The sequence below is a fragment of the Alternaria ventricosa genome (assembly GCF_023758065.1).
Source record: "Alternaria ventricosa strain BMP 2768 chromosome Unknown scaffold_18, whole genome shotgun sequence".
NCBI lineage: Eukaryota > Fungi > Ascomycota > Dothideomycetes > Pleosporales > Pleosporaceae > Alternaria > Alternaria ventricosa.
Genome location: NW_026055698.1, coordinates 375,951 through 396,901, shown reverse-complemented (window position 1 = coordinate 396,901; position 20,951 = coordinate 375,951). Strand labels below are relative to the sequence as shown.

At 52.8% G+C, this 20,951-nt stretch overlaps 7 protein-coding genes across 7 annotated transcripts; 3 read left to right on the top strand and 4 right to left on the bottom strand.

Annotated features, from left to right (window-relative positions):
• Window positions 1-1,832: 1,832 nt before the first annotated feature.
• On the top strand, window positions 1,833-4,159 carry J4E93_008826 (uncharacterized protein; the record flags this gene model as incomplete). Its single annotated transcript, XM_049346723.1, has 3 exons — window positions 1,833-1,898; window positions 1,951-2,311; window positions 2,361-4,159. The coding sequence occupies 3 exons, from the start codon at window positions 1,833-1,835 to the stop codon at window positions 4,157-4,159; spliced, it is 2,226 nt and encodes a 741-aa protein (XP_049196143.1).
• A 394-nt stretch (window positions 4,160-4,553) lies between these two features.
• Window positions 4,554-5,599, bottom strand: J4E93_008825 (uncharacterized protein; the record flags this gene model as incomplete). Its single annotated transcript, XM_049346722.1, has 2 exons — window positions 4,554-5,195; window positions 5,249-5,599. The coding sequence occupies 2 exons, from the start codon at window positions 5,597-5,599 to the stop codon at window positions 4,554-4,556; spliced, it is 993 nt and encodes a 330-aa protein (XP_049196142.1).
• Window positions 5,600-5,995: 396 nt separating this feature from the next.
• Window positions 5,996-8,190, top strand: J4E93_008824 (uncharacterized protein; the record flags this gene model as incomplete). Its single annotated transcript, XM_049346721.1, has 3 exons — window positions 5,996-6,046; window positions 6,112-6,402; window positions 6,454-8,190. 3 exons carry the CDS (start codon window positions 5,996-5,998, stop codon window positions 8,188-8,190), a joined length of 2,079 nt encoding a protein of 692 aa, XP_049196141.1.
• A 1,831-nt stretch (window positions 8,191-10,021) lies between these two features.
• Window positions 10,022-11,189, top strand: J4E93_008823 (uncharacterized protein; the record flags this gene model as incomplete). Its single annotated transcript, XM_049346720.1, has 3 exons — window positions 10,022-10,195; window positions 10,246-10,965; window positions 11,022-11,189. The coding sequence occupies 3 exons, from the start codon at window positions 10,022-10,024 to the stop codon at window positions 11,187-11,189; spliced, it is 1,062 nt and encodes a 353-aa protein (XP_049196140.1).
• Window positions 11,190-12,312: 1,123 nt separating this feature from the next.
• J4E93_008822 (uncharacterized protein) lies at window positions 12,313-13,642 on the bottom strand (the record flags this gene model as incomplete). The annotated part of the gene is made up of 2 exons (XM_049346719.1): window positions 12,313-12,995; window positions 13,048-13,642. The coding sequence occupies 2 exons, from the start codon at window positions 13,640-13,642 to the stop codon at window positions 12,313-12,315; spliced, it is 1,278 nt and encodes a 425-aa protein (XP_049196139.1).
• Window positions 13,643-15,071: 1,429 nt separating this feature from the next.
• On the bottom strand, window positions 15,072-16,347 carry J4E93_008821 (uncharacterized protein; the record flags this gene model as incomplete). Its single annotated transcript, XM_049346718.1, has 3 exons — window positions 15,072-15,236; window positions 15,302-15,849; window positions 16,197-16,347. The coding sequence occupies 3 exons, from the start codon at window positions 16,345-16,347 to the stop codon at window positions 15,072-15,074; spliced, it is 864 nt and encodes a 287-aa protein (XP_049196138.1).
• Window positions 16,348-18,093: 1,746 nt separating this feature from the next.
• J4E93_008820 (uncharacterized protein) lies at window positions 18,094-20,164 on the bottom strand (the record flags this gene model as incomplete). Its single annotated transcript, XM_049346717.1, has 2 exons — window positions 18,094-19,788; window positions 19,838-20,164. The coding sequence occupies 2 exons, from the start codon at window positions 20,162-20,164 to the stop codon at window positions 18,094-18,096; spliced, it is 2,022 nt and encodes a 673-aa protein (XP_049196137.1).
• Between the last annotated feature and the right edge of the window lie 787 nt (window positions 20,165-20,951).

The following is a 20,951-nucleotide window of genomic DNA, read 5'->3' as shown; positions in this document are numbered from 1 at the left end:
ATAGCGGCCCCGACATTAGCCAGAAGCCATCATCGTCTACTCCTTCGCGGGTCCGCACCGGCTCCATCAAGGCACACCGCGACCCGACGAATTGCTAAGCACTATGAGCGGTGTGTCTTTGTACCGCAGACGGAGCCGCTGAGGGCAACTTTTTTTACGCACACGGTACACCCCTGACTGTTCGCTAACGGACCGTTGGTGCCATGCCAGGGGAAGCGCATGCAGCATCCGATTGCTTTCGGCCCATGTCTGCGACAAGAAGAATGGGCGCCTCGACAAGTAGTCGACTGTCTATATCCGTGATATCCGGATCGCATCTCAGCATCGGACGTCCGATTCAATGCACGTTTGATCTCCTTTGCGATATGGACGAGGTCTCAGACCCTATACTTGCAGATGCGACAGTGGATCACCCGCGCGGTTGTGTGGGGAAAGCTTGATGGCTTGGGTAAGGTAGCCGCCCTAGGGCTCTGCGCCCAGTTCCTGCTCCTCCGAGAATTGGGGCACGCGACTCCACAGTCCACAGCACCACGGGAGGTTACGGACAACTTTATTGCAATTACCCGCATCCGACATTCACATTCACATCCGCGGAGGTTGGCTGACGCAAGCATCATTTATCGACAAAGTCGCTAATTATCAATGGATTGCCTCCCTTGCAGCAAACCTGCGACTGTCAAGTCTCACCGTCTCTTGACACCTGGAAAGCCATGGCGTGCGAGTCAGCATCGTACATACTAGATCTGATCCAGCACACGCATGAAGCCCTATGGTCGGAGCAGACTAGCATGGGTAGCAAACTACTAGTCTCTGACAGTCTCCGATCTCCTAATATTTCTTCCAGAAATCAGCCTTCGTCGCATCTTGGGAATTAGACAGCTGCCACCTACCTACCTAGGCTTCTCGCGCTCCACAAATTCTATGGATAGCCAAGGAATTTGCATACAATGATATGCATCTACTCACTTGAACTACCAAATTATTACAATACCACTGGCTTCTTACACAGACTGCTTGGGATGGTCGTGTCTGCGAATCGCACGCGATGCCTAGTTGACAAACTTGGAAGGCTCTCATGGTCTTGGCAACACAAAGCCCGCTGTAAAAGGACAGCACGATCAGTCTACAGAGGGAATACGTCTAATGAAAACCTGATTCCAGAATCTGGGAGCCTGATTGAAGAACAATGAGGTCCATCTATCAGCTGGCCTTATGGCTGCTTGCTATGACGCGGCGACGCACGGAGACACTTCCGCGGGGCTGTGATGGACCTGTGGTAGCTGTGAGCCTGTTCACGATAGCCGTAGTATTCGAGCTGCTATCAAAGCGGCTAGGTCTTTCAGCCGGAGTACGCTCCATCATTCTGAACCGGCTTCCGACGACTGCTTTTCTGTACCTTTTTTTGACTACATTTCAGAGCTAGAGAGTGGCTTACCTCGGCATCGGGTTGCTTTTGACCCCCATTGTACGAACGCAAGAACACATTCAGGACAATCGCCGTGCTGGTAATTTACACGCTTGGGTGAAGTTTTCTCATATCGCAGAATATGGAACTCATTAAAGCCACGTGCTCAAGAGTGATGCGCGAACCATGGGTGCCATAGGTTGGGGAATGACACCCGCCCATGTGGCCTTGGCGCATATGTGGAGCCGCGGGATCGACGAACGGCATGACGTCGAGGCGCTAGCTTCCCTCGTCATCCTGATCAACGCGTCGTTTGGGAGCCTGGAACCTTGGTACAGCTTCAATGTAACCTCTGCCAGAGCTCTCTCCACTCTCTATCAACCACAATTGCACTCCACTCCACGTGAAAGTGACACAAACTATCGCAATGTCACTCTCATCATGCTTCGGCTCGCGCAAACGCGACGACGACCAGCAGCCTTTGTTGCCTCAGGTATGTGAGCTCAACTGTCTACAGCGCGACGCGTGCTAACACTGCACGACAGTATCGCGATGATACAACGCTCCAGCGTGAGGTGCACCAGAAGCTGCACTCGTACCAGATGTTGAGGGCGCTCTCCATGGGATTCATGCCGTCGAATGAACAAGTCATCATCAACCTTCGCAGCTTGCTGTCTGCAGACGTTCTAAACCCAGAGAACCCAGATCTGAGCGATTCAGGACGCCTGCTTGTCAAATTCACGAAGCAATGGCTTCATCAGTTCATCGACACCATGAACCACAAGAACAGCGAGGACCAGATTCAGGACTTCCTCTGGTACCTTTCCAAGTCCAGGATCTCTGTTGACGTAGAGGATATCGCGAGGCGGACGACACGGTCGAAAGCAAAGGCGGATGCTACTGCAGGTGCGTACAGACAGATGCACTTGACCCTCCTCTACTAACACGTTGATAGCATACCAGAGCCTCCAAACCGTTGGATCTCTCCTCCTTACCAACTCAGACTTCCGCATCTTCCTTTCTGATCTCCAAACCGTCGGACGCGAAGTCTTCAGAGACACAGCATTCACACTGTCGAACGTGTCCAAGAAGGCTGCGAAGAAGATTGAGCCCTCACAGGCAGAGTACAAGGCACTCAAAGAGCCAGGCGCGGATGAGGGCCCTGCGCCCTCGGCTGAGGATTTGGGCAATGATGTCGCGGAAGTAGCCCAGGTGGTTGGAAATGGTGTGGCCAAGGTTGCTAAGAGGGCAGACGTAAGCCTGGGACAAAAGCTACAAGGCGATGAGGGCGAATCTCTCATGTACCGCCTGAAGCAGACGGTCACAAACTTGAGGCAAAAGAGGGACTACAATGACTCCGTTTCAGTGTTGGCACAGCTACTGAAGCGCTACGCTCTGGTGTACTCTCGCACAGTCGAAGATGCCATGGGCACGCTCGAAACCGACATCGACACGAACCCAGCAATGGACAAGGCTGTCAAGAACTTCTGGACTTTCATCAGCTCGTTCGGAGATGAACAGGAATGGAAAAAGCTCGAGGTCGCCTTCCACCAGGTCTTGGATCATTCCCGCAAGGATCCAGAATTCGAGGATCTGTTGACAGATGTTGGCAACTCCCTTCAGAAGCTGCTCACCGACCCCGACTTCTTCGATCACGTTGACGAGAAGTTCCAGGAACTCCGAAAGAAGGCCCAGGGTGTTGGAACTGAGTCTTCGCTCCGTCAGGATGTCGATGTGTTCTTTGAGCAGGCGCAGCGAACGTTCATGGCCGTGACACAGGATGAGGACATTGCGAAGATGATCAAGACAAGCACGAGGATCTGGAATATTCTGTCGCCCATGCACAACTACACCAACAGCGAGCTGGTGCAGGACGCCATCAATGTTTTCGTCCCTCTCGGAATTCAGGCCATCCAGTACATCCCTATTCCCCGTCTCGAAGTCTCCACGCCTGAGATCGACATGCTCCTCGAGAACCTGATTATCGAACCCGGAAAGACCGTCAACCACACCTCGTTCCTGCCTTTCCGCTTCAAGGTAGAAACATACAACGACTTTGAACTCCGCAAGGCTCGCTTCCGTGTGGCGTCAAAGGCTACTTCCAAGTTCACCATCAAGATCGACGGTCTCTCGTTCCGTGCAGATGAAGTCGGCTTCCTTCTTCGCGCGCACTCTGGACTCCTCCGTCTCGCTGACGAGGGTATCGCATCTTTCCAGCTCGACGAGCGCGGTATCGACATCCATCTCGACGTCGAGGTCGGCAAAGAGAAGCTGGAACAGATCCTTACTCTCAAGGCTGTACGCGTCCACATCCACAAGCTTACATACAAGCTTCGCAAGTCCAAGTTCAGCATTCTCGGCTGGCTGTTCAAGCCACTCCTACGCCCCATCGTCCGCAAGGTCATGGAGAGGCAAATGGCCAAGGGTATCGCCGATGGTATCCATGCTGCCAACCGCGAGCTCATCTTCGCCCGCGAGAGGCTCCGAGCTACTAGGATCTCGGACCCAGACGACCTCAAGACCTTCGTCAAGGCTGTCATCACTCGTCTTACACCCGCCGACGATCCAGACGTCTACACCAGGGTTGGTGTCGAGGCACCCGGCAAGGGTGTATTCGCCGGCAAGTATGCACCTGGTAGTGTTGTCAAGCTATGGGAAGAGGAGGGCCGTCGTGCAGCGGAGCGCATCGATGATTGGGATGAGGGTGGCTGGAGGAACGACGTTTTCGACCTACACGCCATGACCATGTCTTAGGCGTTTTATTGCTTCTCTCACAAATGGCTCAATTTGCAAGGTGTACTTTCTTTTTCGGTATGGGTTTCATGGGTTTATGATCATCTCAAGGTCAAAATGTTTTCTTAGCGGTAAGGGCATGATTTGCTTCTATGCGTGTATACGATATCCTAATGTAGTACATGTTACAAAAGTGTCCAATCATAATATTGACTACAGGTCTGCTTTTAGGCAGACGTCTGATTCATGAACGCCCGCTCAAACAGCGTTATCATACAGTGCACCAAACTCTGGCCGCGAGTTCGATTTTTTTCAAACGCTAGAGTGATGTTTCTTTCCAAGATGGGAAAAGCCTCTAGTCTTCCTAAGTGTCCCTTACAAATCATGGATCCCAACTACTTTCTTCCTGATTCACCTAGAACGGGGGCAGATAGAAGGGGTATCCGCCGTTCTTGATACGGAAGACGCTGAGCAGGAAGCTGTACATGCCGAACAAGACACCGGTCCACAGGAAAACAGCGAACGACTGTGCGCGCGGGTCTTTGATCCTGGGAACCTTGATGGCGAGCGAGATGGCAGCAAAAGCGAGGATGCCGTAAATGGCAGCAACAATCTGCGACTCGAGACCGTACTGGCTGCTGAAGCCTCCGGCGAAGTAGTTCATACCACCCTTGCCATCACCAACTACATATGGTGTCTTCCTGATGTGGTTGAACATGTGGCCACTGGTAAAGAGAAGCACGGCGATGAGACTGATGGCGGCCCAGAGGTTGCGGTTCTGCAGGATGGGAATGATATATGGCCAGGCGACTGAGATGGCTGTGATGCCGCCTAGCACGATGACGGTTGCGGAGATGTAGAAGACCCAGTCGATGGGGCGGGAGACGGAGGGCTTGGGCACGTCAGCGGGGAGCTGGCGCGCGATCCAGGCGTGGATCTGTTCGGCTTTTTGGGGGCCGGCGGTGAAGTCGAAGCGGACGGGTGCGGAGTCGACCTTTGCGTTTGCGCCGACGGTTGGGTGGAAGTAGAGGAGGACGGGTGCGGTTTGAAGCATCATCTACGAATTGTTAGTTTTGGAGAGTCTGTAGTAGAGAAGCAGGGTCATCTCACCGACTGGAAAGTGTTCTTTCCGTCGACAAAGTCCAACGTGCCAAAGACCAGTCTCGTCTTCCCATCTTTGTCACCCTTCATCCAGCTCTTGCCCAGCAAATCCCACTCTGGCTGGAAGTCCCTGCAGAGCATGCATCCGAACCTCGGCTCCAGCGCCGTCAAAAGCACCGCAACGCCATAATCTCTCGGAGACTTGGTCAATTGCGCATAACCGGCGTCGTCGAGCTTGAGCGGATGGCCCACGGAAAGCGACTTGGCGCGGGCGTCAGTGAAGCGGTCGCCGGTCGATTTCTTGGCTGCCAGAGCGGTAAAGGGCAGCAGCGAGGCAGTGAGGAGCTGTAACCACCGCATTGTGTCGTTTGGCGGGTGGAGAGTTGGTGTGCGGAGCTTTGGTGGGTTGGACTGATGCTTGGGAACGTGGCCTCGAGCTCGGAGATGCGGCGTGCGTAATGCCAAGGCCGACACCTGGGCAGGGGTGCGCGACATGGGCTTTGGAGGTCAGCACTCCGGATGGTGAACCTCAAAGGTCTACTGGACTATCCAAGAGGCGTTTCGTTTCTCATTAGTTTTCGCGTGTTATCTTCATCTTTCCAGCGTCATTCCTTCACTTTGTTGTGTTGCTAGCTCCATGACGGCCATCTGCGCTCTGTTTGTTTACCCAGTCGCGTCTACCTAAAGCCCCACCACATTCCGTCCTACATCTACACCTAGCGACACACTCGCGCATCATTGAGCAGATATTATACCATGGTCGCCACTGTCGAGGCAGACATGGACATCAACTACGAGATGAAGGATGTGAGTGAAAGCCCGCTGGACCCTGTTCGGCTGCTATGTCTTAGACCTTCTACTAACCCTATCAGCTCCAACATTCGCTGCGGAACGCGACGCTGGAACTCAGTCTCGAGCGGAGTAAGCATTCGGTCGAAGCTGTAGTCAAGGACGAGGAGATCCGGAAGTTGCGAGTCGCCCAGTGCCTCCTGCAAGACGAGAACAGCGACCTACACGAACAACTCGAGGAAGAGCAGGCGCGCTCCGACGAGCTAGAGGCATCACTCGAAGAGGCCCTTGCGCAGTTGGACGAGCAACGAGCAGAGGCAGAGGCAGCACAAAACACCATCCGCACCCAGGCGCGGGAAGTCGCGAATCTCAAGGTAAGCACGTCCGGCCTATCGGTCATTGCGCTATTTGCTTACTTCTCTTAGGCCGAACTCAAGGCTATGGAAAACGTCACATCCGACTCCAACAAGATACTTTCCGACAAACTCGCCCTCTCCCGCGAAATCTCATCACTACGCCCCGAAGTCGAACACCTACGCGCCCAGGTCGAAGCAAACACCGGCCTGCTCTCCGAGAAGCTCGCATTGCAACGCCAGATGACTACGCTACAAGTCGAACTCGAGAACGAGAAGCGAACCTCAGCCCGTACCATCGCGAAACAAGGGAAGAAGATGGAGCAGGATGAGGACCTCCGCAACGAGTTGGAGGAGGTGCGCAATGAGCTCGCAACCGAGAAGAAGGACCGGATGAAGGCCGAGGCTGGGCTCACAAAGGCTGAAAAGGCCATGGAGAAGGTGCAGGCCGATCTGGAGTCGCAACAACAGGCCACCGAAAGTCTGCAGGCTAAGGTCGAGAGCCTGTCCAAGAAGGAAGCCAATAAGGCTAGCAAGCGCAGTGAGGCCCAGGATGCCGCCATCGAACAACTCCGCGAGGAATTACAACAAGAGAAAGCTGCGCGCCTACAAGCAGAGAAAGCCCGCAAAGACACCGCCGCTCGCGATGCAGAGATCGAAGAGCTGCGACAAGAACTTGAACAGGAGAAGCGCGAGCGTCAGAAGGCGGAGAAGGCGTCGAGGAAAGGCTCGCAACAACCCGACGATCAAGCCGAAGCCGCACGGAAAGAGCTGGAAGAAGAGAAGCGCGAACGCAAGAAGCAAGAGAAGGAATACAAACAGACTCTGGCCGAACTCCAGGGCAAGAATGCAGTTCTCGATGACAAGCTGAGTGCCTTCCGCGAGAAGCTGCGAACGACCAAGGAGAAGTTGAAGGAGAAGGAAGCCGAGCTTCAGAGGGCAGACCGGGCACAGACTGCACCGCCTGTTAAGAGCATCGCGGCTGCGTCTAGCAAGCCCGCAAAGACTGCCCGGAAACGTATGGCAGCTACTGCTGAGCCAGAGACCATGCTGGGTACGCCGGGAGACGGCTTCCCTGCGAAGAAGGCGAGGCGCGGCACTTCGGTCTCTGCCATGGGCGATACATCCACTTTCTCCCTAACGCCATTCCTGAACAAAGCGAGCAACATAGCACTTGACAGCCCTATAATTGAAGAAGAGGAAGAGGAAGCCGAGCCAGTCGAAGAAGAAGCTGCTGAAGAGCAAGCTACTCCGACAGCGCCTCCCAAGAAAGCCCTCAAGAAGACTGCCCAACCCAAGGTCAAGGCACTCGCTCCATCAGCATCGAGCAAGGCAAACGCAAAGCCACGTAAGAAGAACGCTGCCCCAGTCCTGGAGATGGTCTCAGAGGAAGCATCTGAGCTCTCACACAACACATCCAAAGACGCGTCCGAAAACGCACCTGTATCAGTCCCGACCAAAGACGACGATGGCCCATCCAAGAAATCCAGCAAAGTGAAGCCTCGCAAGTCTCTCATGTCCTTTGCCACATTCACCGAGGAACCCGCCGCAGAGAAGAAGAAGAAGCGCAAGCTCGGTGCCGGTGCCGGCAAGACGCTCTTCGATTCTGAAGATGCCGAGGACGCTGCGCCCCTGAAACCTGTTGGTCTCAGCAAAGGCCTTTTCGCGGCGAGGGCCCTGAGTAAGAATGTATTGGGTAAGCAGGGACAAGGACGCCCCATTTCGGGTGGATTCAACATGATGAGTGAGGAGGCCTTCACCTTCTCGCCGCTCAAGAAGGATCGGAGAGGGGCGAGTATTTTGAAGTAGAAGAGGGGGGTTGGGGGTTCCGGAGATGCTGTACAATATTCGTTTGCTGCATGTTTGGCGTTTGGTCGCACATCACGTATTGGCATTCATTAGATTCTAGGTTATATGCAATACATACATTACAGTTGCATCCTACGATACAGGGCAGTGCAAGATTCGGTGCTTCATATGTCTGGTTGACGAATACATGATCAGCTTCGTTGGAGGTCTGACAGGCTGGATCGCCGTGACGACCTCCACGCTACTACATTGCACTTTTTCGATCACTTGAGAGTGTGTTGTATGCAACACGCTAGAAACCAGGATATCGTGTTCTCGAACTAATGTTGGTCTGTAAGTAGGCCAAAAGAATGGACCTGGGCGCTTAAGTACCTGGAAAGCCATGTGCGGCGCGGAAACAGGACCATAGCGCTGGGGCGTAGTAGGCGGACAGTATATATAGGCCGTACTAGCTGTGCCTCTTCAAGGCGAGCAAACACCACGACCCCAAAACAGACCAACAACAAGGTGGTTCCCTGAGTAAGCTGTTTCGCGATGGGTCTAATGGAGTTGGAATAAGACTTCAAAGAGGCATTGTCTGGTAGTCGAAGGCCTGATTGGGCTGTGCATTATTCCCACACCACTCATCTCGAGATGAGGGATGAGGAAATTGATGCTCACCGGCGTCCTGCAACGGAAATGCGCAAGGCAATGCGGAAAATGCGCAGCCTCTTCGTGAGGTAATTTCTACTCGCTCATGGCACGGCGATATCGCTCGTGAGCGATATCTGACCGGTGCGGACCGGAGTAGGAAAACACGAAATGCGAAGATATGCACTTCGTACACGGTGTAGATAGTACCGCCGTGGCGCAATCCTTGTCCAGATGGCTGCAAGATGACTTACACATCAGAGCCATCCAGAAGGCAGAAGAGACAGCTCACGACTGTGCCGTAGAGAAGAATAGCCAGCACCAACACAAGCGCGATGCCTCACGATGTTTTTCCTTACCAGCGCGCTTAGAAGATCGGAAATAACCCGTCGAGCGTGCAGACCAACTCACCAGCCTCCTCGGGCGTTGTTAGTCCCCTTTCAGATATGGCCTAACATCCTTAGCCGAGCCTTCGCCACGAAACCCACCTACAGGGCTGAATCCAATGGCCGGGGCACTTGTTGCCCGATCCACGAGGCGCGTGATAATGCTGAGATGGCTGAATTGGTGTGCTTATCGAATGGCCAGATCGCTGACGTCGGACATGTATGAGCACGCCCTCTGTATGGCCCGTTTGCATATATCGAGTGTGCCTTGAGCGTATTTGCACGTCACGAGTAAACCCGAAGGGTGTGCACTGGGCTTGGTTCCCGACTTAGCCGAGTGCGGGAGGCCTTGGAGGTGCGTGGATGTTGTGTGACGGGAATTCGATGGGTTTGTGTCAAACGGCAGAGGTGCGCGCTGGTATGTGTACTGGAATCCAGGGCTAATGTGTTCGTCGCTTCATCTCAAGGATCGTAGTGAGCCTTGCAGCAGGTGATAATGGATGCGCATTCTACGCTGTCATCAAGAGTCCCTTTGGTCGCATGCGATGGTAAGACAGGTGCGCACAGCCCCAAGAAGTGGCCACATACTAGCGTGACAAGGGCACGAGCAGGGATCGAGCTAAGCTAGCTTCCCCGCTCAAAATGCATGGTGCTGTGAATGCAATTGCCTGGGTGCATATAAGCCAACGACACCCTGTTGTTGTCGAATAATGTCCCTCACATATCCTTCTACCATCGCCGAGTCTACGCATTCTTCTTCCAGACCCATTCTTCACGATAACGATACCGTTAACAATCAACGTACTACCGCAACTATGAGCGACATCAACGGAAAGGCACCTGTTAATGGTGGCACTCAGTCACCTCGCACTGCCGAGCCGGTTATCAAGGTTCAACCACCGCGTCGAGAGGATCTTCAGCCTAGCTACGCGAGGGTTATCCAGCCTGACGATGCTGATGCTGACACCAACGGATGGTATGGTGGCATGGTATGTTTACCTTAAATCCAATCCTATGCGCCACTCTAACACCCATCTAGATCAACACCCTAGGCGGCTGCATCGGTACCCTAGGAGCCATCCCCTGCTGCATCGTCTGCCCCAACCCCTACAAGCCTGTCAACCAAGGAAACGTAGGTCTCGTCACAAAGTTCGGCCGCTTCGCCCGCGCCGTCGACCCCGGTCTCGTCTACGTAAACCCACTATCCGAGCAACTCGTCCAAGTCGACATCAAGATCCAAATCGTCGAAGTCCCCAAGCAAGTCTGCATGACCAAGGACAACGTCTCCCTTCAGTTGACTTCCGTCATCTACTACCGCATCACCTCGCCGCACAAGGCCGCTTTCTCCATTTCCAACATCCGTCAGGCGCTTGTGGAGCGTACGCAGACGACGCTGAGGCATGTTGTTGGTGCGAGGGTGCTGCAAGATGTGATTGAGCGTCGTGAGGAGATTGCTCAGTCGATCCGTGAGATTATCGAAGAGACGGCACTTGGTTGGGGTGTCGAGGTTGAGTCTATGCTCGTCAAGGATATCATCTTCAGCCAGGATCTGCAGGACTCGCTCTCTATGGCTGCGCAGAGCAAGCGTACCGGAGAAGCCAAGGTTATTGCTGCGAGGGCTGAAGTCGAGGCCGCTAAGCTTATGCGTCAAGCTGCCGACATTCTCAGCAGTGCTCCAGCTATGCAGATCAGATACCTGGAAGCCATGCAAGCTATGGCGAAGTCAGCGAACTCAAAAGTCATCTTTCTCCCAGCACAGGTAGGTCTTAACTGTACGAGCTGCATTCAAGCCACATACTGACTTTGTACTTCCAGAACCAAACTGTCCAGAGCGCGCTCGCTCAAGCCGACTCCGTTGGCGAAGGACCCAGCTCCCACGGCGCCAGCCCAATGGGTGTGCAGAGCTCAGCAGCACAGGAATACGGCGGCAACAGCCACGGCTTCCAGAGCGCCATCAACTCGCATGTCATTGAGAACATGTAAAGAGCTGGCTTGACGACCAAGCTCTCATTCTTCCCTGTATTCATGTTTGTGCTGTTTGGTTTGGTATGCGATGACTACGGATGGACGATGGTAAGGCAGATTGACTGGACGGTTATGATGGTGGATTTGGGATTTTTGGCTTTCGCGTTTCTCGATACCCTATTCCGGCAGCAGTATTATCGGTTCACTCGCTACTCGTTTTGATAGACACTTTTACGATAATGATAATGCCTGATCATACACAACAATTTCGTCACATGTGTGCTCAGCTCGCTCTTCTGGAATGAATTCCGTTTCGAAGGTCTTCACATCTGCTAAGATAGAGGATGCCGCATACGAGTGTAGATCGAGAGGCGAAGGAAAGAACAAGGCATATCTAGGAGGTATTCATGATATTTGGCTAGGACGATAACAGAGTATACAAACTAATGTATTCGTCACGCTGGACTATCGCTCCATCTATCTGTCCCCAAAAAATTTACTGTCGTCATCAACCCCCGCGATGCCTTCTTCATCAGTCACCGCCAAACGGCTGAAGCATGGCTCGCGCTGCGTGACCTCATCGGCGCCAACACAAAAACATGTTAGCGCCAGCTACCAAGCATATATAATCTCTGCCTTCTGACCTTTTCTCCTCTTCTCGACACCCTCAAATGCATGAGTGACTCTCCAAAAAGAGTTGTTCGTTCGTAAATGACCTTTGGAAAGTGAAGTGGTTGGCGATGACATGGATCTTTTGCGCCCAAAACGAGTTGGCTTGTGGGCATGTGACGCATACGATGTAACTCTGAGTGATTCGAAAACAACACTCGAAGGGCATGTCGAGTCCAGAAATTAAGTTTCATGTGTTCATTCGTCTACTTTAGCGTACTGTACTTCTCCTCGACCCTTTCAAAACCATCCATTTACCAGGTTATGTGACTTTGTATACTCCAAAACGTCCAAGCTTACATGCCATGGTCGCTGACTCAAACGCACAATGCTTGCTCCGAAAGATGCTTTGACACAAAGGAAAATTTGAGATTTAAAAATTGGAATAGTAATACGAGAAGCTCCAGCTCCAGCAAAATGATCAACAAGAATGGAGGGAAAAATAACAAAGTGTCTGACCAGAAACACGGACTTATGAAGGAAGAACGCTCTTATCGGTCGTTCCGTTGCCATTCCCTAGTATCGGACGGGCCTCCTTCTGTTGTGGCTCGCCATATGCCCACTTCGTTGCTGCGTTGACGATGTTTGCGCATACGGGGTCAACGTGCTTAACCCATAGTGCCGCGGTTCGGTATAGGATGTAGTAAAAGACCGCAATGGCGATAAGAATGTGTGTCGTCGATCCGCGCTGGAGGTCTTGTTGCTCTCCCTTCTCGTTCTTCGGTGGGTTCATAGCGGAAGGTAGGTAAATCATCCAGGTAAGCACAGACTTGATAAAAGTGTTGTGCAGCAGGTATACGGGGAAACTGACGCGACCGAGGAAGTTGAAGACAGGTGAAGTAAGGAGCCTGCGTGCGTTCCTTGAGAAGAAGATCCCCAGCAGGACAAACGCGGCTCCCAGGTGATCCCAGTATCTCCGGATGTCCGTCTTATCGGCGGTCAGGCTGTGCATGATGGTGGCCATTGTGTGCGACCAGCGTGTGTTCTGGGCCGAGTCCTGGGGAAATCCAGCCATGAACATGCCGCAGATTATCATGATGGCGGGGATGGGGGCGGGTAGGACGGAGGTGGCGGCATCCTTGTAGTGGTTGTGCAACTCGGCTACAAACATGCCCGTGACGATGTTGAGGCCCTTGATGGAGCCAACTGTGAGGTCTGCTCTAGTTAGCGATTGCCCTGTTCGTTTGCAGGTCAGGACTATATATACCTTTGCCGACTTGCCAGAAATACATGTACATGATTCCGTAGATGATGAACCGCGCTTTCGGTCGTACCAAAATTGTAGCAAGCATGGTTGTATAGACCATGAATGCGCCTTCCAAGAACATATGCAGTGTCCATTGTGTGCCATCGTACTCGTCCCAGCCGGTCGTCCATGTCTCTGTTTGCGCCCTGAACAGCGACTTGAACGCCATCCATAACGTAGGCTCCTGTCGGTGCCAACCCTGCCGTATCCACTGCGCATCGACGTGCTTCGTCATATGGTACGCGTTCGTATTCGCCATGAACCAGGTAACGATTGTCGCAGCCATGGTGGGGAGAATCAGCCTTCCTGAGCGCGCGAGCGCACTTCGTGCAATGCCGTGGAAGGCAGCATCGTGATTTCCCTGGCGCGACTTGCTAATCGGCCCAATCGAATTGACGTATCCAGTTACGAGGAAGAAGAGAGCTACGGCGCTACGACCTCCGACGGCGAGGCGGAAGAAGGGGAGCTGGAAGAGGTGCGGCGCGGTTTTTGCGTCTGCGGCGGGCTGGTGTAGCCATGGTACAAAGGCAGTACATAGGTGACCGCATACGACCATAAATGATGCTATGCCTCGGAGGCCCTATAGCACACTGTTAGCCCCAGTTACACAACTGTGCTTGTGACGGCGGGTACGACTTACATCTATCCAGTTGGCGTCGCGAGGGGGCATGGTGAAAAGATGTAGCGTGCAAAGCCAAAAGAAAGTCTACTATTCAAGGAAGGTGAGGAGTTAAGAACTATAGTATGTGCTCAGGCGCATCGCCGTGGCTTCGAAACTTGCTGATGCGTGCCCAGGTGGCTTGGAAATTCCGCTGGTGCCGAATTCCGGGTTCCAAGAAAGCGAAGAACAACGGCGCTCGTAATGATGGAATCGCTGCAGCAAGGCTCAAAGTCGACGGCAAAGAGGGGAGCAGAGGTCAAAAGGAAGTGTAAGCGTAAACCAGCAGTTTGGCCTCGAGAAGCCAATGCACCCTGGCCCTACCGGTGGGGGCTACATCTTTTCAGGAACGCGCACCCTGCAGTAGACGCGGCTCACTGGGCAGATGGTGGACAGTTGGATAATGCCAAGAGAGGCTATCGGGAAGGTCACTTTAGCACTCTCCTTTGGCACGCCATCAGTGGTTTGCGGGCGCGGCAAAAACCCCAGGTAATGCTTGAACTTGATGGCAAGACTCTACCACAGATCACCCCTGAGCCGCAATGAGGTTGGTGCTCATGTCGCGTGCCCGGGCAGATGAAGCATGGAGCATGAAGAAAGAGGGAAACGGCATCCCGCGCTAACAAGCTGCATCTGTGGCCTTTACAACTCCATCGTGTAGCGCTCTCCTGACTATGGTCCCTACCTAGGTATATCTGGAACTCTCCGCTGGCGGATGTAACACAGCCAATGCAGCTGCACTTAGCCATGATCGCCCGGAACCGTTCCTTACTGCAGGACCAAAATCAACCCAAAGTTACGAACCCGAGAGCACCACGAAGAACTCCGCAAAGCCAACTATCCGCGTATTCGGCTCACGATAGCGGTACCACTGCTCATCGGCGCATGGAGGCGTAAGCTAGTGCGACGCCTCGTAGAATCAAGCACACGGAAGAACGTTTCGTTGTCTTGGCGGGCTGACGTGGAGGGCCGCTTTAACCGAGACTGCAACCCCTGAGCCAAGTTAGGGGTCGCTGCAACGCATCGTCATTTGCCAGAGCGTCCGTCTCCGATAGAGTGCCGTTTCACACCTGAGCGGTAACAATGTCTTGTTTGTCTTGACAATCGCGCGGCAAATCGCCAAGACCACATCGCGCGTGTGACCGCCTAGGCAGACCTCGGGAGAAAGAACACATCTCGATAGACTCTTCTTGTGATCGCGTTTGTCTCGTGCTACTCCGACTGCATTCTCGTAAATTGCTGCGCTACTTGGAAGAACGTATTTCCACTATCACGATAAGTAAACTAATCATGAGTCAAGATTCGAGATACGCATCCAACGCCTCTGTCATTGCACTCCACCCGCCTTGCCCATCGTAGCATGTGGCAACTGCTGGAAGCCGCTACCCAGGACTGCAGGCAGCGTGCTTGCCGTGCCTGGCGTTACTCTCGCCCACGATACGCCAATCGAGAAGTCTGGCGCATCCTCAGGGGCAGTGACATTGTCATTGGCCTGCACAGTCTGGTTAGCAAATATAGGTATGCATGGCTGAGGTTTTCCGGATCGGTGAGCCTTACATTTACAAGCAACCAATGTAGCTTCTCCTGCAGATATGTTCCAACAACAATTTCATCCATACTGCGCAGTTCACCCATGCGCATCCGGTCTTCCAGCGCCGCTGTCAATGCAACCACGCCATTGGTCTGCATCTCGGTCTTCGCCTGGCCAACGGCATTCTGGAAACCTGCATATCCAACGAACCCAGGCTCCGACATCCATGCGTGAGTACTCGAAGTTCCGGTGTTGGTCTTCAAGGTTGCGTCTAGGAAGACGAAAACCTTGGAAACACCCCCAGGACCTATGTGTTGCCCACGTATGACCGCGGAGTACTGGTACAGGACATCGCTGCTCTGGGAACTGGCAATATGTTGTTCGCCGCGTGCGGCCTCCCATGAAAACCGTGACGTTGCACTTCCTCCGTACAGTGCGTTCACTCTACCAACCATACTGTCCGTTGCGGAGAGCCCAAGGAACTCTGGATACGTGGAGCCGAAAACCGTGTGATCGCGAACGGAGGCTGAGGTCCAAAAGTCGCCTGCTGCATTGCGGTGGAATGGGTACAAGGCTGCTATTGTCAACGTCATCCAACGCTAGTCACACCATCCGCGATGTACTTACGTGTATTTTCGTCCGCCTGTGTGTACGGTGCAGTCGCGAATGTCGGCCAGGGATTGACGTGACTCTCGACGAAGCTATCCGGATGAAGATCTTGCCAGATAGCGAGCAACCGGTCGACGTTCCTACAGCAACAGTCAACAACTTTCCTGTAGGACACGACACGCAGTACCTACGTATGAAGCAACCAGAAAATAGGGTCAAACGCCGAATACGCTGCATCGTACATATGGCCACCACGACCAATGGCATTATGCAAAGTATCATGCACCGACTCCAGGCTATTCGGAATAGCACCTTCGGTACTCATTTCCACCATGCTGTTACTGACGTCCAGATAGTTTGCTTGCATGCCCAGCATCTGATAAGTCTGCTGCATGAGGTTCACCCTATTGCCATCGAGCGACTCCTCTACGAGGTTATTCTGGGACTCTGCGCTTCCCGCCATACTAGTTGGATATCTTATTGTTGAATTCCAGAGTATCCACGGTACACTCTTGAAGTCGTCAACTGGCAAAGGGTGGAAGTGGTATGCGTACAGCGGATTGGGAACGGATATGGTGGTCGTCACTGCTCCATTTGGAACTTCAATCTCGACTATTTCCTGTTGTACAATCGCCGGGAAGGAACTTGTGTTCTTGGGCGGTATAGCAGCGGCGTCCCAATATGGCATGCGGAAGGTGCTCAAGGCGTTGGACATCCTATCCCTCGCTTCTCCCACCGGGAACTCTGAGATTGCTTGTTGAGCATTGGAGTAGAGCAGCTCCTACAATAGGTTAGTGGAAGAGAGATTCTGCAAGTCTCTTTTCGTACTTCTATCAGGCCAAGATAAGGTCTATGCCATGTGGGAAACAGGTTGCTGCCATGAGCGCAGTAGCCATTACTTCCATTCGGATGTTTGCCAACGTCATCCCATGGTATATAAGGCCGACCATGTATTCCTGATTTCTATTAGCATATTCCAAGAAAGTATCTGGTGAGGTATTGCACGGAACAGTCCCAGAGCTTACCCGCAATCTGGTAGTAGGAGAACTTGTCGTATTGACCTATGCTCTGCAGTCGTCGCAAGCCCAACAGATAGACATTGAATTGGTCTTTGTTTCGTTCCAACTCTCGTATCTCCAATCGAGGATGTATAGTATCGATGCCCAGCCCACGGACACCCAGTACAGGGTGTATGAGGTCCGCTTGTCGGGTCCTTCTACTATTCCTTAGCACGGCAGTCGAGTACGTTGGGGTATAAAAGACGCAGATGAAAGTAAGCAACCAGCGCGCTCTGGTGAGCATCTTGAAAGCCACCAAATATCCGCTCACGCAAGAAGCAAAGTGAGTTGTTGAGAGCGCGGACACTCTTGCGAGAGAAAAGCATCAAGTTCTGGGGGATTTGAGATGAGCAAAAAGCGGGCTTCCGAAAATGTAACAGCAGTGTCAATTATGAGCTGATCTTACATAGTCAGACAGTATATTCGTTACAAACGCTGCTGATCTTCTTATTCTTTATCGTGCATATGTAGCTAAGCGCGATATGCTTACACTGGTGATCAAGCCTGTGTAGTACTCGACGCGTAAGGACAGAATCGTGGCGAAACGGCTGATTGGTAAAAGTGCTAACTATAGTGTATAATCTCGTGGATCGGATATTAACACAGGGCAGTTCCATAATAACACGAGCTTGGTGTGGGAATAAGAAGACACCGCATCAATGTATCAGAACACTGGGCGTTCACAAATTTGATTTATTGTACACGGCATATATGTCAAGCGGCTTCGCGATTAGAATCTCTGCGATATGCTCACATCTATACAGCGAAATTAGTCAAGTTTGCCTGCTTTGTTGATGTGGCGTTAGATGGCTGTGGGTTAGCTGTACAACACGCTGGTCGCAACCTCAACACCGCCAGGTTGCGACACATTGTTGACGACCCATACCACATTGGCCGAACACAACGTTGCACCTTCCTATTCACGTTTCCGTGTAGCTTCAGCCATAAGCTGAGTTGCAAACATAGCAAGAGAATATCGCCTCTAGAATTGTGTATATGGAAACCTTCAGGCTAATGCTAAGCCACGGATTTGCAAAGAGACGCCGTCGACTCCAAGTCATACAAAACGTAATAGTACAGCCACTAGAATAGTACTCAACACACCAGGACACCGGCTAGTCCAGCTTCAAATCCATATTCGCATACGCATACTATGCGTGGTCGCCTTCACCAGTCTCGTCGTGATGCATTTCAGTCCCGTGAAAAGCATCGCCGAACGCCGAATCATCGACAAGGTCCAAGCCCAGGTTGTCATCGTGTCCATAGTCGGCCAGCGCGTCTCCAGCGCTATCGATGTTGTCGAAGCTTCCAAAATCAGCGGTGTCAAACATGCTGCCTGCATCAGCATCGATGTTGGATTGAGGCATCCCGCCGACGTTGTTCGGGCGCTGGTTGTTGCCCATATTTGGCTGCTGAACGCCACCGGCTGGCTGTTGGGCATTGCCTGACTGGTCGTTCATCGTCCAGTCATCAGTCTTGTCTCCTGCACCCGCCATGCCGGACATTTCTACATCCAGATCCAGAAGATCGGCTCCTACATCAAGGCTTGTATCTTGTTGATCGAATGCCGACGATTGGTTCATGTTGCCGTGTGGTACATTGGGTGTACCGGTGGCGGACTGCGATTGACTCGGTGGTTGCGATAGTCTAGGCAACGACATGTTGCCTATAGGTGTGCCAGAAAGTGATCCCGACCCATATTGATCCAAGAGGTTCGCGGCAGAGTTATCTTCCATTGAGCCCTGGTTGTTCATGCCATTCGATGTGCCGTTCGCTTGCTGTTGAGCTCCGTTGCCGTTCATCTGAGCTTTTGGAGGTGAGGGTTGCTGTACTTCAATAAAACCACCCTTGTCTACGCAGACAACCGCCTTCTTCTCATCAAACTTGACACCCAGCGACTTCTCCAAATCTTGTACGACTCCTTCGACCGGGTTCGCGTCCTCGCCGTCGCTCTCGGTAGAGCGGGATAGATCGCGCAGTCGGCGTTCGGCTTTGATGTAGGTCCTGGTGCGCTTCAACTGTGCCACCTTCTTCGCGTGCTCGGCCTTCATCTTGTCAATCTCAGCCTGCTCGTTCTTCGTGTACTCTGCTACGCGCTTCTCAAAGTCCTTGAGCTGGTCTGCGTCCAGCTTGTAGTAGTTCTTGACTTGGTAGTTTTCCTTCCCTGGCTCCACGTTCTCAGCTCCCGGGACGTCCAAGATGCCAGCAGTAAGCGGAGCAAGCTCGCCCATGAGGCCGAGGCCTAGATCGATGGGCGCGATCTTTCCAACAGCGTACGGTGATGAGAAGATTTCCTCCATCCACTCGTGATGTTGCTTGTAGCGCGACAAGCTAATCTCGCGCGGAGTGAGGAAGTCAAAGGCATCTTGTGTCGCATTCTCCTCCTCTTCGAGAGTGTTGTCCGGCGCTAGCGTGCCTGCAGCGGGTTGACGAGGTTGAGGTTGTGTCGGCAAGCGCTGGCGTTTGGCTGGCGGAGGTTGTGGAGCATATGACCTGCCTGGGTACATGGGGTTGTAGCCCTGGGGCTGAGGGCCTCTCATCGCTTGGTGTCCAAACTCGACTTTTGGCCAATTGGCCTGGTCTACCAGCATGAATTCCTTGCGCATCAACGGTCCGGCTTGCTGAAGTTGAGCGCGCATCTGGAACTGGGCCTGGACCTCTCGTGGGACGGGTATCTGGGCGGCGGGCATTCTGCTTTGTGGATCTGCGGGCTTGTAGTGCACAAGCCAGAGATTGGGGTCGATGTTTCCAGGACCTGCGGCGATGCGATAGCGATGACGCGCATGTACGGCATATGGTTCGTGGGGGTAGTGGTAGCCACTGTTGTGGACGAGGACTTGGAGAGTCTATTGTGGTGTTAGGCATTTTGCGCAAATGACGCCTGAATATACATACGTATCCGCGCACGTTCATGTCGTATGCGGTCTCAGCATCAGCCCACACCATTCCATCCGAGGCGAACATGGTGCCCATGCGCGGGGGCTGCCATGTGAGGATGACAGTGCCATCTTGGGGAGGGGCTGCGAGGTAGGTCCACGCGACGGGAGACGTGTCGCGCACGATTTGCGGGCCTTTGATGAGGTATTCGAGGGCTTGCGGAGCTTGGAGGCCCGGGAGAGTAGGGAACCGGTACGAGGATATCAGGTGCACATGGGGAAGGAGGTGATTCGGCACCTGCGCACTCGGGTCGGGGGCATGGTAGGCTTGGTTCATGCCGTACATGGTGGCGGAGATGATGCGACGGGATTGCCGCGTCGGTCGGGTCGGTTTGGGTGGTGATGCAGCGGGCGCGAAAGCTGGGGTTGGTTGATGTCTGGAATCTTTGGCGCGTTGGGATCGCGCGACTGCCAAGATGTCGTCGTAAGCGGTTAGCGCGGTACTCGGCTCTACGAACACATGTTCAGCTGCAATTGATTATAATGTACACGAAGGTTTCCTGTATATTAGTGAAAGATACTATTGCGTGTGGCTTCACTAGAGACCTTGCTCCGTACTCACAAAACAGCTTCTTCGAGGATGTTCTTCTTTGCAGCCAGCCATGAGCACCTGAAAGATCGTCTCTTAATCCTCCTGTATTATCGGAGCGCTGAAGTTAGCTTCTTGTATGCTTACTCTATTCTCTAGACAGTCTTTTTACATAATTCACCCCTTCTGACCTTTACCTCATTCTACACAGTTGTGGAAGGATGGGGTTTCCAAGGTTCCAAAGTTGAATACCAATACTAAAATCAACTAACCGTCGGGCATTAATGATACGTCGCTTTGAATTACGCTGCGCCATGATGTGTTCATATACAGCAAAGCTGGATGCAAGGTAGGTAAGAAGAACGTCTTCCACTAGAGGCCGTTGCATCTTTCCCCTTCAACCTACAAATATTCAGACGTTGAAGCTCTGCAATAAGCCTACCTGCATTCTGATGTGACGCATCTAAAAATCACTCTAAGCCTATGTGCGGATGACTGCACATGTTTTTAGCAAAGCGATAATGAGCTGCCCCGCTAGTGATGA